The sequence below is a fragment of the Danio rerio genome, chromosome 22 (genome assembly GCF_049306965.1).
Source record: "Danio rerio strain Tuebingen ecotype United States chromosome 22, GRCz12tu, whole genome shotgun sequence".
NCBI classification, from domain to species: domain Eukaryota; kingdom Metazoa; phylum Chordata; class Actinopteri; order Cypriniformes; family Danionidae; genus Danio; species Danio rerio.
In genome coordinates this window covers 33,614,980-33,631,273 of record NC_133197.1, presented here as the reverse complement: position 1 = coordinate 33,631,273, position 16,294 = coordinate 33,614,980, and the positions used below count along the sequence as shown (strand labels likewise).

The 16,294-nt window shown below is 38.6% G+C and overlaps 1 protein-coding gene across 1 annotated transcript; it reads left to right on the top strand.

Moving 5' to 3' along the window:
- Positions 1 to 483: 483 nt before the first annotated feature.
- On the top strand, positions 484 to 9,023 carry LOC137488982 (uncharacterized). The gene is made up of 8 exons (XM_068216499.2): positions 484 to 1,559; positions 2,523 to 3,041; positions 3,271 to 3,903; positions 4,007 to 4,101; positions 4,238 to 4,273; positions 5,877 to 6,369; positions 6,644 to 6,758; positions 7,124 to 9,023. Exons 1-7 carry the CDS (start codon positions 1,271 to 1,273, stop codon positions 6,721 to 6,723), a joined length of 2,145 nt encoding a protein of 714 aa, XP_068072600.1. The 5' UTR covers positions 484 to 1,270; the 3' UTR covers positions 6,724 to 6,758; positions 7,124 to 9,023.
- Positions 9,024 to 16,294: the final 7,271 nt, after the last annotated feature.

The following is a 16,294-nucleotide window of genomic DNA, read 5'->3' as shown; positions in this document are numbered from 1 at the left end:
CTCTACATTTTAAGTTAACATAGCACAATATGCTATATGTCTATATATTTATTAACCCTTAATTGGCCCACAGGGTCAGAGCTTCCTATTTTTGTTTACTGTAAATGTTCCCTTTATCTTAGGAGCATGAAGCTCTCCAACTACCCTAAACAAATCTCCAAACACAAAAAAAAACTGAAGTTGATTTGGTTGTTTTAAAGGTGTGTAAGAAAAATTTAAATCACTGTTAGGTAGAAATGTGAAACCCATTATAAATCTGGAATGTCTTACATTTCTGCACACAGGCACAAACACACACTAGTATGACTGCAACAGAGAACATTTTTATAAAAATTGGCAAAAACAAATCTAATAAAAATCTGAAAAATGTTTATAAATGAAAGACTAACTAATACTAAAGCAAAAAAATCAACATGGAGTGTGTGTCACACACACACACACACACACACACACACACACACACACACACACACACACACACACACACACACACACACACACACACACTCACAGAGTTATCTGAGACTTTTATTTTGGCACATTGAAATTGGCTGTTGTTTGTAAAGAGCAAACAATTAAAAATATATCAGCAACAATAACCATAAGTACAAAAAGCTGAATTTTAATGTATTTGTAGAATGATAAAGTCCATTTGGTAAATATATATCATCAGTTTAAGGAAATAATTTCTAAAGCGTCAAGAAATGTAAACTGAAATGAATAGGTGTCTGAGGTGTCTGCTGGATATATGTGGAAATTGCAACTTTTTTCCTCTAGCCTTATAGATGGCGGTATTTTATTTGTAAAATACAAACCAACATTCAGAAACCTTGTATATTAAATTAAGGTAAGAGTTTTAGTAATTTTAACATGAAAATTAAACGAAAACTATGGTTTATTTGAATGCCTTGGAATGGCTATAAACCTCCTCATTGACACGTGTATTTATAAAACACGTAGGTCATCCCAGCACTAAGAACCTAGTTTTCTAATTAACAAGCAATAAATTAATTACATTTCAATGCAATTCATACTATTAGTGAACTATTAACTGTGACTTTTTTTACTTTAATAAACTTTCAATTTGCTGTGTGTTCGCCTTTATTAGTCAGCTTTATTTAATTCAAATGTATGTATTTTGAAAATAAACACGCCTAGAGACGCCATTCTAAATGTTCCATAAGTGACGCCACTCGGCAAACCGATCTTCAGTTCAGTGATTATCAAGCTAGTGAAAGGATTGTCATTTGAGCGCGTTTACAGAGTTTCGATGAATTTACCGATTTACCAATCATCTGTCGACTTAAAACACTCGATGAGTGAACTACAACACTTTATGAGTAAAAACACGATGCCTGTATTTGACCACGCGATGGCAGTAACAGCATCTGTGTGTAGTGAAATGGAGAAAGCAGAGACGGGTTTGTGGCAGGACACAAACGGCTTTTGCGACGACTTCTGTCCCTGGATTGACCAGGTGGACGGGACTGTGGTTTCAGAGGCCGCTACAGCACTTCACAAGCCCTCTACTGCTAATAAAGTGGAGGGAAATGCAACCGGTGAGATTATAAGCAAACACTCAACATTTATAATCTGTTAAAATCATTTAAAAATCAAGGATAGAGATATATGCAAATATTGAGGCTTTAAAATAAATGTATAAATGAAAAAAGACACATTACATGAAACAATAATGAGAAATGATCAATAATGGGTTTTAAATAGACTTTGGGATTAGAAACAGTTGCCCTGTGAGGTAAATTGTCAAAAAGTGAGAGTTGTTTTTCACTGGGCTTAGCCAAAACAATGAATCCACATTGACACTGAAAAAGACATTTAGCTGCTCTTAGTACAAGTATTTTGAGAAAATCCGCTTCTTCATAATTTGGGACACTCAAAAGAATAAAAAAAACTGAACATTGTCAGATAAAACATTACAATGAGATAGTTTTAATGCATTTATTATAGACATGATGCAACTTTTCCCATAACACTATGTCTAGAAATTAATTTATGCTCCTTAAAAGGTCCCGTGAAATTTGGATAATGTATTTTTAACACATTAGCATCAGTATGCTAGACTTAAGGATATCTATAAGCTAGTGTGGAACAAAAAAGTAACACAATTCACATTTACAAGATAAAAACATGTAAAGCTTGCAGTTTGTCACTTCAGCATAAATCATCAAATTTTCTGATCAATCAACGGCTTTCTAGTATCTGACATGTCCCGCCCTCATTTTTACATTTGGTGTTCATTTGATGTGCTTGAGCTCAACCACTCGTACTGGCAGAGCTGTGAGAAAAACTAAACGCTACTGGCTGTTTTTAACAAAGGAGGCTCTATGCTCCGCCCCTTTCTTCATGTTTTAGTTGAGATTATGACAAACATTAAATAGCAAATGCACATCTCAAAACACTTCATATCATGTTACTCAAAAAAAAACTAATCAAAAACATTTTATATTCATTTTTGACTGTCATGCTTCTAATATTTTCTTTGTTATTTTTCTTCATCTAAGAAATCCAAACACAAGGCTGCAGGAGGAACAAAATCCATGCTTTCTTCAGGAGGGTGTGGAAGGTCATGAAGACGCCTTTCCTCCGCAGAAGACGAAACAAAGTGGGCCCTGATCCAGATCAAGAGCCAGATCCAAAGCCAGATCCAGAGCCTGATCCTGATTCAGAGCACAATTCAGGTAATGAGCCTGATCCTGATTCAGAGCACGGTCCAGATCAAGAGCCAGATCCAGAACAAGAATATGATGAAGATCCAGAGCCAGATCGAGAGCCTGAATCAGATCCAGAGCCAGATCCTGGTGAAGAGCCAGATCCAGACCGAGAGCCAGATCCGGGTGAAGCGCCAGATCGGGGTGAAGATCCAGATCGAGAGCCAGACCCGGGTGAAGAGCCAGATCCAGACCGAGAGCCAGATCCGGGTGAAGCGCCAGATCCGGGTGAAGATCCAGATCGAGAGCCAGACCCGGGTGAAGAGCCAGATCCAGACCGAGAGCCAGATCCAGATCAAGAGCCAGGCCTGGGTAAAGAGCTTTGAGAAAAACTAAACGCTACTGGCTGTTTTTAACAAAGGAGGCTCTATGCTCCGCCCCTTTCTTCATGTTTTAGTTGAGATTATGACAAACATTAATTAGTAAATGCACATCTCAAAACACTTCATATCATGTTACTCAAAACTAATCAAAAACATTTTATATTCATATTTGACTGTCATGCTTCTAATATTTTCTTTGTTATTTTTCTTCATCTAAGAAATCCAAACACAAGGCTGCAGGAGGAACAAAATCCATGCTTTCTTCAGGAGGGTGTGGAAGGTCATGAAGACGCCTTTCCTCCGCAGAAGACGAAACAAAGTGGACCCTGATTCTGATCCAGATCAAGAGCCAGAGTCAGATCCAGAGCCTGATCCTGATTCAGAGCACAATTTAGATCATGAGCCGGGTCAAGATCAAGAGCCAGATCCAGATCAAGCGCCTGATCCTGATTCAGAGCACAATCCAGATCATGAGCCAGTTCAAGAGTATGATGAAGATCTACACCCTGATCAAGAGCCTGATCTGGTTTCAGAGCCTGTTTCAGATCAAGAGCGCGGTCCAGATCAAAAGCCAGATCCAGATCAAGAATTTGATGAAGATCCAGAGCCAGATCGAGAGCCTGAGTCAGATCCAGTGCCAGATCCTGGTAAAGAGCCAGAACCAGATCAGGATAAAGAGCCTGTTCCTGGACCATCTGGGATCCACAACACTGATAAACCTCATTCAGATCCAAAGCCTGTCCCTGGACCATCTGGGATCCACAACACTGATAAACCTCATCCAGTTCCAAAGCCTGTCCCTAGACCATCTAGGCCCAAGATCTTGGCGTCAAGAGCCTATGACAATCAGAGTCAGTATTATAATAAAAGCTAATACAACGTTTATGTGTTAATGTAAGATAATATCAGTGTGAGAGACCTGAAAGCACTTTAACAACCTCTTCTTTTTTTCAGGATCTTTGGCAAGTTTCTATGAGCTGGGAGATATTCTGGGAAGCGGGGCCTTTGGCACAGTACGCAAAGCGCTCCGTAAATCTGATAACAAGGAGGTAATATCTCGTCTTATACTATACATGTTGCTCTCTTTGTGAATTGTCTAATTGAGCAGCTGTGTTGCTCAAATTAAATCAATTTGAGACTGAAGAATATGGTGGAAAAAATTATAATTGTATTTTCTTCTTGCAGGTTGCCATCAAACAGATTGAGAATGGCCGTTACGTGGTAAGTTGGAAAAAATAAATCACTCAATCACTTCTTTAATGGTTTGGACACATTTACTGTTGTGCAATCCAGTCATTTGAACCTGTATGAAAATTTCACTCATGATCTAGTTGAAGAAAGTCATTTTGCTGTTGTTCATCTATTGCTACGCTACTGTAACATAGACCTTATTTTGCCCAAATATTTTGGTAAAATCTGATTAAAGTGAAGAGTCACTGTAGTTTGTTGTCACTATATTAACTGTACAACGTAATGTGCATTTAAACACTTGTTAACTCCAAAATGGAAATTCTGTTATTAATCACTCATCCCCGAAACCTCCGTTCATCTTTAGAACACAAATGAAGATTTTTTAACTGAAATCTGAGAGCTCCCTCATCCTCCATAGACAACAAGGGACCCAAAATGTCCATGTGGAAAAATACCAGAAACATTGTCAAAACAGTTCATGTGTCTCCAGTGGTACAACTGTAATCAAACGAAGTTTCAAGAACACCTTTGTACACTAAAAAATAAATAAAATGGCTTCGTTGGCATCAGATCAATATGCATGTTCACTATAGTCAATACTACAGTCAGTATGTATATTACTACTATTAGAGTCAGCAGAGCAACAGGCAAGAGTTGTATTGACCGCAGTAAACACACACCCTGATCTGATGCAGAAGACAAACGCAAACAAAGCCATTTTACAGTATTTTGCTGCACAAAAGTGTTCATGGAGCTTTGTTTGTTTACAGTTGAACTAGGGCTGCATGATATTGGAAAATTGTTTTGCTTTTTTTAATATTTATTGCGACAATATTTACAGTTTCACCAGATGGCTTCAATAGCTCTATTTGTAAGTAATTTATATATTTAGCCTGATCGTGATGATTCTGTAGGGGAGTAAATCATGCATCAAATATAATAAAAAACAATATGCGAGCATAAATAAGCGGAATAGAGCAAAACATACATCAAGTAGATTTTTTTGGAGGGTTTTCTGAGGAGTCCATTAATATTTAGTTACAGCAATTGAATAATCAATCCAGACTCAACATTGCATATACTGCAGTGTGACTATTGCGGATGTGCACACTGTGATATCAATGCTGAAACATTACATTATGCAGCCTAAGGTAAACCTGTGAACCCTTGCTGTTAATCAAAGACTATTGAATACACAAGACATGTCATTTGTATAGTTTTGAATGGGCAAAAGTGCAACAGTCAATATGGCGAATTAAGCCCTGAGTGAATGAATCAGAGATTACCATATAGATCAGGGGTGTCAAACTCAGTACCTGGAGCGCCACAACCCGTCATAGTTTAGTTCCAACCTGGCTTCATCAGACTTACCTGTAGGTTTCAAACAAGCCTGAAGGACTGGATTAGTCTGATCAGTTGTGTATAATTAGGGTTGGACCTAAACAGTGCAGAGCTGCGGCCCTCCAGGAACTGAGTTTGACACATTTTGCTGTTTCCCCATTCAAACAGAATGCCTGAGAGGTGTTTTTTTTTAAGAGCATGAACTTTTTCTGAAATATTTAAAACATTTTTGCATGAAGTATTCTTCCTTCAGATCTGCATCTACTAACCCTTGTTCTCTTTTTCTCTTTAGCCTGGCTGTTCCAAACCGATGATTAAAGAAGTAGAGTTAATGCTTATGATGAAGCGTCCGCCATTGTGCAAATACGTGATCGAAATGTACGAGTGGTTTAATGAACCTGGATACATTTCAATGGTCCTGGAGTACCCAAAGCATTCTGAAGACCTGAAGAACTATGTACGCAATTGTGGCAAGCTGGACGAACATTTGGCAAAATGCCTCTCGCGACAGATCATTCTGGCAGTCAAGCATTGCTTTGGCAAAGGCATTGTGCACAACGACCTGCATTCAAGCAACATCCTGGTCAACACGATGACTAAGGAGATCAAGCTGATCGACTTCGGCTGCGCTTACAAAGTGTGTTCACAGGACATATATAGTGCCAACTTGGACAGCACCAGGGATATAGGCTGCCTGCTGATTTACATGGTGACCGGAAACATAAAGACTTACTTCGCTGCTAAATTCAATTGCAGATTTTCACTTGCAGCCAGCTTAACCAGTGGTGAGTAAACAGACACTAGCTGTGTTTCCATTCAAATATTTAAACTTTATTTTTAAGTTAAACCTTCATTTTTTATGCACATTTTGAAGATTTATTCATATCCTGGCAAATACTGCACTATTACTGGTATAGGGGGCGGTTTAGGATACAGCCATTGGTAATACAAATTTCAGAAGGTATCTTGATAAATGTCAGCTTTAGTGTATATGATACAGTCTTATATGTAATATGTGATCTTATAAGCAGTGTATTAACCCTCTTTCTCCTTGTACAGACTGCCGTGACCTGATCGATAAGTGTCTGAGACATAGCCTGATACTTGATGGGTTCTTACAACATGACTGGATGAAGTGACACTTGAATGAAGACAAGACTCAATGCAGATAAAGGTAAACACAACTCAGCCTGAAGGAAACTACATTTACTAGACACACAACGCTGATGATCGGCCAGTGTCAGATATGCGCTTTATTAATCGGTTTTGACATTAAAAAATGCATTTCCAAAATGCTGAATGATTTGATGTCAAAACCTTGAAGTCTATTTGACATCCACACGTTGATGTTACTTCTGTAATAAACACTCATAGACTCTCATAAACATGATTGTTGGAGCTTTAAGAAGTCATTCACAGACTACAAGAAGCCATTCATAGACATGTTTTTTTCCATTGTGCTGCTTCTCATGTTATATTAATATGCACTAGTCAAATTCCAGACATGCATTTAATATTTCCTCTTTTGTTTTTCCTCAGTATGGACTTCACATAGAAAGCAGCAAGGTCTTCTACAAAAAATCCTCTCATCTTAAAAAAGAAAAAAAAAATCAAGGTTTTCCATAAAAAAAAACTCATGAAACCCAACACAAACATCATAAAGAAGCCATTTCTTCACTGCAAATGGAAAAAAAGAAGAAGCCACATCTAACTGATCCAGAACCAGAGCCTGAGCCAAAGTTTGCAGGATCAGCATCATCATATTTCCCAGGAAACTGCCTCTTCTCTGCAGTAGGAAATGGAAACTAGTGGTGGACTGTAAGGATGTGGATGGTTAAATCTGACTGCATATTGAGGAGGAAGAGTTGTTTCTCTTGAGGATAATGATGATCAAGAAACACCAGCGCCAGTACAATGCATTGGGTCAGGTTTCTATGATAAGCAGAAGGTTTAAAAAATATAGATTTTAGGACAGCCCTAGGCTAAAATGAGCATATATTTTATTATTTATTGGCTAAAAATCCCCTGAACACAACTGAAAATTTTAGATGAAATCAGAGAACTCCCTCATCCTCCATTTACAGCAACAGCCCCAAGTTGCTCAGAAACAAAAGTCCAGAAACTACCAGAAAATCTTTTTTTTTGGTATTGTTCTGGACTTTGAGGGTGAGGGAGTTCTCAGATTTTAGAGTTACTGATATCAGAAACGATCTAGGAGGAGTAGAGGGTGGTGGAGGGCCTTTTTTCAATTTGTGTTGTGGATGGAAGTGTACATTACTTACACTGATCCCTAAAGTAATTGTAGACTTATGTATTTCTGTTGTTATTTTTAGACAGTTCTAGGCTTTTTTAAATTAAAAAATCTCCTGAACTCAAATGAAGATATTTTTAGATGAAATCAGAGTGCTTCCTCATCCTCCATGGACAGCAACAGCCCCAAGTTGCTCAGAAACAAAGTTCAGAAACTACTGAACAAAAGTGCCGTCAGTGGTTCAATTGTATAACAAAAATCATAGAACAAAATTTCTGGTATTTTTCTGGACTTTGAGGGTGAGGGAGTTCTCAGATTTCAGAATTACTGATATCAGAAATGATCTAGGAGGAGTAAGGTGGTGGTGGAGGGCCTTTTAATAACAGTAAATAATAAAAGTATTGATAGATGTTAACAAGTAAAGAGTGTTTAATGAAGAATAAAGAATTTTCAGTTTTGGGTGAACTGCCCCTTTAAGCGGTAGCATTAGTACATTTCATCATGCTTATAAAGTGAGGCTTGATGAATGAAAGTCTGAATATTTTAAATCAATTTTAATACAAAGTCAGTTATTATAATAACTGTATACTGTAAGTATAGTTATTATAATTATGTCTGCATCATATCTTCAAAGTCAAGGAACAAAAACCTGTTTCATGATTTGGAGCCACACAATACAACATGCAGGAACTAAAATAAATGATGTACAGGTTTTGCTTATCGTATATATCTGACCCAATGCATCGCGACTGGCTGAAGTACAGGTGAAATCGGAGACGTTGAGGTTGTTCAACTCTTTCATGGTGGATTTATTTAATCTTCATCCTCTTAATCTCTGGAGAAACGACACATCTTCTTCAGATGATGCTTCCATCGATATCGAGTATCAGCATTAAAGAGGCAATTTGAACATTTTTTCTGAATGAATAAAGTTGATTGTACATCCAAAAATGAAAAGTTTGTCATTATTTATTCATTTCAGACTTGTTCAAAACTAGTTTGAGTTTGTTTCTTGTTGAAGACAAAAGAAGATATTTTGAAGAATATAGCCATTGACTTTTACAGTATTTGTTTTTTCTACTATGGATGTCAATGGTCATGGGTTTGCAACATTCAGTACATCTTCCTTTGTGTTCAACAGAAGAAAATGATCACAGAATTTTCATTTTTGGGTGAACTATCCAACACAATCTCAAGGCAATTCGTAATTCGTTAATTTAATCTTTTTGATTTAGTGGCTAATTCGTATGAATTCATACGATCTAATTCGTACAATTTAGTACGATTTGCTCTTCATCCAATGACGGTTGGGTTTAGGGGTGGGGTTAGATGCTTTTTAAAATCATTAAATTTCATATGACTGAACTTGTACGAATTAGCCACTAAACTGGCAAAACGTAAAATACTTTTGTTTTCTCATGAGATCAGGCTGGAAATATTCCTTTAAATGGTCTCTCATCCAGATAATGGCTCCTAAATACTGCTAATCTTTCCCTAGAGCCTCTGATTATGAGCTGAATAACGGTGAATTTGCTGGCAGTTCTGTTTTATTTCTCATTTTTTAATCATTTAAGCACTGACTCTGTTATGCTGATGTCAGCAAACCTTACTGCTAACTATTTTCAGTATTGTAGCATACAACCAATAACTTGTATATTGAGATTATAAAAAGAGGTTTTGCATTAATTAAATTAATTTATTTTATTCTGTTTTGATACAGCCAGTGCTTTTTTGTATGATACAGTTGAAGTCTGAATTATTAGCCCTCCTGTAGATTTTTTCCCCATTTTCTTATTATCGGAGAGAAGATTTTTTAGCACATTTCTAATCATAATAGTTTTAATAACTAATTTCTAATAACTAATATTTTATTTTATATTTGCCATAATGACAGTACATAATATTTGACTGAATTCAAGAGACTAGTATTCAGCTTAAGTTGACATTCATTCATTATTTCCTTTTCGGCTTAGTCTCTTTATTAATCTGTGGTCGCCACAGCGGATTGAACTGCCAACTTATACAGCATATGTTTTACACAGCGGTTGCCCTTCCAGCCACAACCCATCACTTGGAAACACCCATACACTCTCATTCACACATACACTACAGACAATTTAGCTTACCCACTTCAACTGTACCACACGTTGGTTTTTTGTTCTTTTGGACTTTCGGGGAGAAACCGGAGCACTCAGAATATTGCAGACAGTTTCACACTGCTGTGATAAACAAAAAACACATTTGTAAAAAAACTAATTTTAGGAAATAGCATGTGCTAGATTTTAGGGCAGACATTGTTTTGTAAGGGATCATTTCGATGACAAAACAAAATACTGACAAACCCACAACATTCTTCATAATTAGTTTGAGATATAGGGAGAATGTACACAAATAGGCCTACTATAAACATATCAAGCACTGAACAACACTGATGCTGCAGACTGAATATTTCAAGTGTAAGCTGAGAAAATATGATATATATTTCCTTCTATGCTAATGAAGGACTACTGAGACATTCCAAGCATGGGATGGGTCCTCCTGGTGAGGCAGAGTTCCTCACAGCTCCGATACACATCTCTGCCATTTGCTTACATTAACCATGTGCTCTTCACCATACACAATTCATCTGCTTGTGTTCTTCTTTCAGATAACTTTGTCATGTTTGGTGTCATTTGACAGTTTAGGACTTCAGTGTTGTAGTGATGAAATCAACAGAGACATCAATTAATTGTGTTTCAATCTACAATATATTTACTATTGTTGGGTCATGGCCTGAGGAGAGTATGTTAATGTACTTCTCCCCCACTTCATCTCTTCAACTTTGTTCTCATGTTCAGCTGGTTTTGGGGGTTGGTTTTCACTCATGTTTGACAATGCTTTGCTCAGGGTATAATAGGGAAAGGTAACTGTTGATCTGGGAGAATGGCTTTTACTCTGCATCTGCCGCACACCAGTGCGTAGCCTCATATGCTAACAAAGGCAGTTTCACTGTCTTTGTTGCTCAGCAGTGCATATGTTACAGCTAATTTCTTTATACAGTATGTTAGTTTGTTTCATTCTAATGTCTGTATATTTAAACATGTAACTTAACAAACAACTTTGCCTGCTTTAAGACGTAGAGATTCTTTCTCTTTATCAATGATGATAACAACTTTAATGGAGTCAAAATAATTACAATGGAGTCAGATAAATAATGGATTTAAACACGCCATCCTTCAACTGCTTCCTGTTTCCGATTATTGGTTCAGAATAGCAGCGTAAGCTTCAAGCCTTACATAAGTATTTATTTCAATTCAAGAAATACAGTATTTCTGCTGAGATATTGTTGAACTCTTTGTCCAGCTTCCATCAGTGTCAGTCCATGGTCAATAAGTGTTGCACAGATTTCTTAAGTCAAATTTGGGCGTCTTCTGTGTTCAGGTTCTATCAAGTCCTTCTGTACCTCTTCCTCTACCTCCTCTTTCTCTACCTCATTCTTCTCCTCTTTGAGCTCCCCCTCTCATTCTCACTCTTCTTCTAGCTCCTTCTATTTTTGATGAATACAGGTGAACTCACCTGCTGCCTTTTATAGCACACCTGAGTGCTGCGTTTTCAAATTAGCACATGTGTGCCTCTACACCTTGTGGGTGTGATTACCGAATTAGTTCATTAGCGGGGTCATTGGCAATCCAGGCTTTGTAATGACAAGGAAGTAACCTCACAATCCTTATCTGTCTAATGCAGGGGTCACCAATCCTGGTCCTGGAGGGCCGGTGTCCCTGCAGGGTTTAGCTCCAGCTTGCCTCAACACACCTGCCTGGATGTTTCAAGTATACCTAGTAAGACCTTGATTAGCTTGTTTAGGTGTGTTTGATTAGGGTTGGAGCTAAAATCTGCAGGACACCGGCCCTCCAGGAACAAGTTTGGTGACCACTGGTCTAATGGCTTGATTCCACTGACAGTACAGTACAATACGGTCTGGTTTGGGTCGGTACGGGTCACCTTTATCAGGCTTGTGTTTCCACTACAAAGGGTACCCTTTTGGTGGGCGTGGTGTGTGACAGAAAGTTTCAATCGCATCATTCTCGGCTGAGGAAATGTCTACAAGAAAGCTGTACAGGTTACACACATAAATACTTCTGTATAAATGTTTATTACTAACTTTTCTATAGACAGGATTATAACTGCAGATCAATGACAGCGCGAAATAGCCTACTGTAATGTCTGTAATTATATTAAATAAATAAATGAACATATATGAACACAATCAGCCCCTTACAGTCTCCGACATGTTACCAACTACAGAAAAACTACACACAGCAGACATTTTCAGATTTTGCTCTACTCCATGGCTTTGTGGCTGTTCATCAAGATGACGACAAGGTTTGTTTGAGCCCGGGTCGACCATGGCTTATTATTATATGTATATATAATTCCGCTGTAATTGTAATCTCTCGGCTGTGTATTTCAAACATGGCGGGTTTTTTGTTTTCATGCTGGCTTGTTGCATAAGCGAATGAAAGATCTCTGTAAACCAATAGCGTTCAGCTGCAGGTCTGGCTCTGCCTTTTGGTACCCTTTCACGTGTTTGGTTCCCTTTCGAAAGGGTGCCGAAAAAGTGGTATACGGTTTGGTACGCTACACTTTTTGACAGTGGAAACGGCCATAAAAGCGTACCAAATCAAACCCTACAGTACCATACCACTTACAGCACATAACGGTTATAAGGTGTTGAAATGTGTGTAGAGTTTTACAAATCACTGTGTAATGTGATGCAAAAAGAATGAAGCAGACATTGTGTGTAATGTTGTGCAAATCTGTGGTGGTGTTTTGCTCCTTGGAGCAGAATTTTGGAAATCGAAAGGGAAAAAGATTGGCAAACAGGATATGGGGAAGAATTTATTTTTGATGTTGAAATATATACATCAAGAGAATGCTAAATAAATATGCTTTACAATTTTATATGTGTCACAGCGCATGGGCAACTTCTCAATAATGACGTCATGCTTTCGCTTCACTAGTGAATGAGCTCGTGTTGGTTTTGCTGTATTAACAAGCCTAATGTTGGTTGCATTAAACTATTTTTATTATATTTTGTAATTGTAATTTTTGCACGCACAATTTTTGCACGTGTTCTCTCGTGTTTCTTTCAAACAAGCCTTGTCGGAAAAATAGCACTGCAAAATTAGTGTCTCTTGTTGTTTTAGGTAACTCACGATGATGCTTGTAATGTTTAAAATTGCATAGGCTATTCATGTAAATACTTGTCACTTATCTGCACATGAAAACACATGGGAAAAGATTTTCTGTAAGCCAGGGAATTTTTTTGGATTAAAAAAACAAAACAACAATACAATGACGTCTTTTTTGTCATAATAATAATATGACGTCTTTTTTGTCATAATAATGTCATAATTGTATCTAACAGTTTTCATCTGCAGAAAGGGTATTTAAACTAAAATTATGGATACAGCACAGAATACAATTAAAAGAGAGTCAAATGTTTTTATTAACTTTTAAAAACTTCTTTACTATGTATAAAGGGGTCTTAACATTGAAAAGACATGGGAAATTCGTTTACATGGCTCAAAGAATTGTTTCCCCACTACATATTACATATTTAGAATACAAAACAAAATACAGTAGTGCTGGTCATGTTTTTAAAATAATAATTATGTCTAAGGACTATCATTTAAAGAACCTTTTCTTTACACTAAAACAACGAGGGACAGATTATTTTGCGAGGCTCAAGGAAGTGTTACCTTTTGTGGATTTAAAGGACATTACACTGATGCGGGTGACATTTTTTTTAATGGTATATATAAAACTCTTTATATAAACTCTTTATCTAAACTCTTATATGTTCAGAAAAGTGTATTTACAGTGATTTATTGTCAATCTCAGACAGAAAACAGAGAGGAATGAGTTCGAAATCAGGAGTTTATTTAGGCAAAACAGATAAAACAAGGCAGCTGCCGCTCTTCCACCCCCTGTGGGAGAACGCAGACAGGTGAGTGAGAAGTTGATAATCCGCCTCGGCCCCCTCGGAGCGGATCAAAGGCTGTAGCTGGCGAGCACAGGAGTGGAGAAGGATGTCAGTGACGAGGAGACTGCGCAGATCACAGGTAAGCAAAAGATAAGTGGATAATAAATTGTACTGGACTAGACTAGATTGGGTTGCAGTATAGTTTACTAGCAAGCGAGAGTAGGTACATGAGCATCGAGTAACACACAATAATCCGACAAAGAGTAACAAGAGGGAACAGGTATTTAAGGAGGGACCAACAGACTCAAATGGAAACAGGTGAGTAATGCTAGCGCCTCATCGCTGATTGAGAGGAGAAACAGCGGAGGTTAACAACATAGAAGTTTAGCTCAAACCTGGCTCGTGACAGTGCCCCTCTCCTGAGGGATGCCCCCTGGCATCCCCAGAGAGAGACACTGTCGAAAGCGTGAGAAGTCCTCGATCAGCAAGTGGTCCAAAATGTCCCGGGCCGTCACCCAACTCTTCTCTACCGGACTGTATCCTTCCCAATCGACAAGATACTGAAAACCCCTGCCACGGGGATGTGAGACAAGAATCTTCTTAACAGTTAAAATAGGAGCGTCATTGACAAGAGCGGGATGGGAGGAGGGGGAAGGTCTCGAGGAAGCGCGAATAACGGGCTTGATACAAGAAACGTGAAACACGGGATGAACGCGCTGCATAGAGCAGGGTAAACGGAGGCGAACAGCAACGCGGTTACTGATTTTGAGATGGAAAAGGGTCCAATAAATCTTTGGGTGAGTTTACGAGAAGGAGTCTGCAGAGGAAGATTACGCATAGATAGCCAGACTTTCTGGCCGCAGACATAATGGGGGGCTTTCTTACGATGCCGGTTGGCACTGCGAACTCTAAGCCAAGTACGTCGGCAACGTCTGATGAACGCCTGCACGGAGGGTACGGAGGCTTCAGGTTCTTGCGAGGGGAATAAGTGAAGTTGGTAGCCTAAGCAACAGTAGAAGGGAGAGAGACCAGTTGCTGATGTGGGCAGTGAATTGTAAGCGTATTCGGCCCAGCTCAACTGCTCGCACCAGGAGGTTGGATTGTGAGCGACTAAAGTGCGAAGGATCTGGTTAACGCGTTCAGCTTGCCCGTTAGTTTGGGGATGAAACCCGAATGATAAGCTAACCATGGCCCTAATCTGCTGACAAAATTCCTTCCAGAATTGTGATTCAAACTGAGGTCTGCGATCCGATACTATGTCGGAAGGTAAGCCGTGATTCTTGAATACGTTATCGGAAACAATTTGGGCTGTCTCTTTAGCCGACAACAGTTTGGGCAAGGGGATGAAGTCCGCGGATTTAGAAAAGCGATCGACCACTGTGAGAATAATGGTATTACTGGCGGATGGTGGTAACCCAGTGACAAAATCTAACGCTATACATTGACGAACGTCGTGAGCCATGGATGGCCACCAAAAACATTGCGTGGCAATTACTAGAGTGCCTTTTATACCGGGATGGGCTACTAGTTTGGATGAATGAGTCCAACGCAGGACCGCTGGACGCACTGACTTAGGAAGGAATAATCTCCCCTCTGGGCATCCGCAGGGAATAGCCACATGAGTGAGAGCTCTCTTAACCTGGTGCTCTATATACCAAGTAACTGCACCTATCACTCTCCCCTCGGGAAGAATGGTTTCGGGTAAAAGCTCGTCTTCCGTGGAATTAAATTGACGTGACAACGCGTCCGGTTTGAAGTTCTTGCTATCGGGTCTGTAGGAGATTGTGAAGTCAAAACGGCTAAAGAAAAGTAGCCAACGAGCTTGTCTTGAATTGAGACGCTGAGCCAAACGGATGTAGGTTAAATTTCGGTGGTCGGTCCAGACCACAAAAGGTACTGACGAACCTTCTAACCATTGCCGGCTATTCAAAGTACTATGGTAAACAATGTATGGAGCTGTCCCTGAACTAATGTGCGAATATAAAACCAACTTCACCTCAATGAACTCTGTGTGTTTCTCCCTGTATATGTTAATTACAGCTAATGACAAAAATAACATTTGGAAATGTAAATTACTTGTAGCGTAAGACTTTTGCTCAGTAGCCTACTGTATATTTAAATTTTCCCTTTGCACTTTCGCCATTATCACTATAAATGATCACAATCGCCCATGTGATCTGATGATAGTAGTTTTGTTTGATAGAAATGTATAGAGTCTTTATGGTATCTGTAAATGTTTAGTGTTTGGAATTGTTCAACAACCAACGCACACACATATTTAACAGCAAAATAATCATGTCTATAGCTTGCTAAAAGCCTTTATGTCTATTCATACTGTGTTTTTTATATAAAATGCAGAGCAGCAAGACCCATGGGATTCCAATGGAGGTTATGAAGAAGAAGAGCAGAAAAAAGAGAAAGCACAGCAAAAGATGCCAGAAAAAGGGGGAAGGAAATAATGTGTTATTTTGCTGTTTGAGTATAGGGAGGGCAA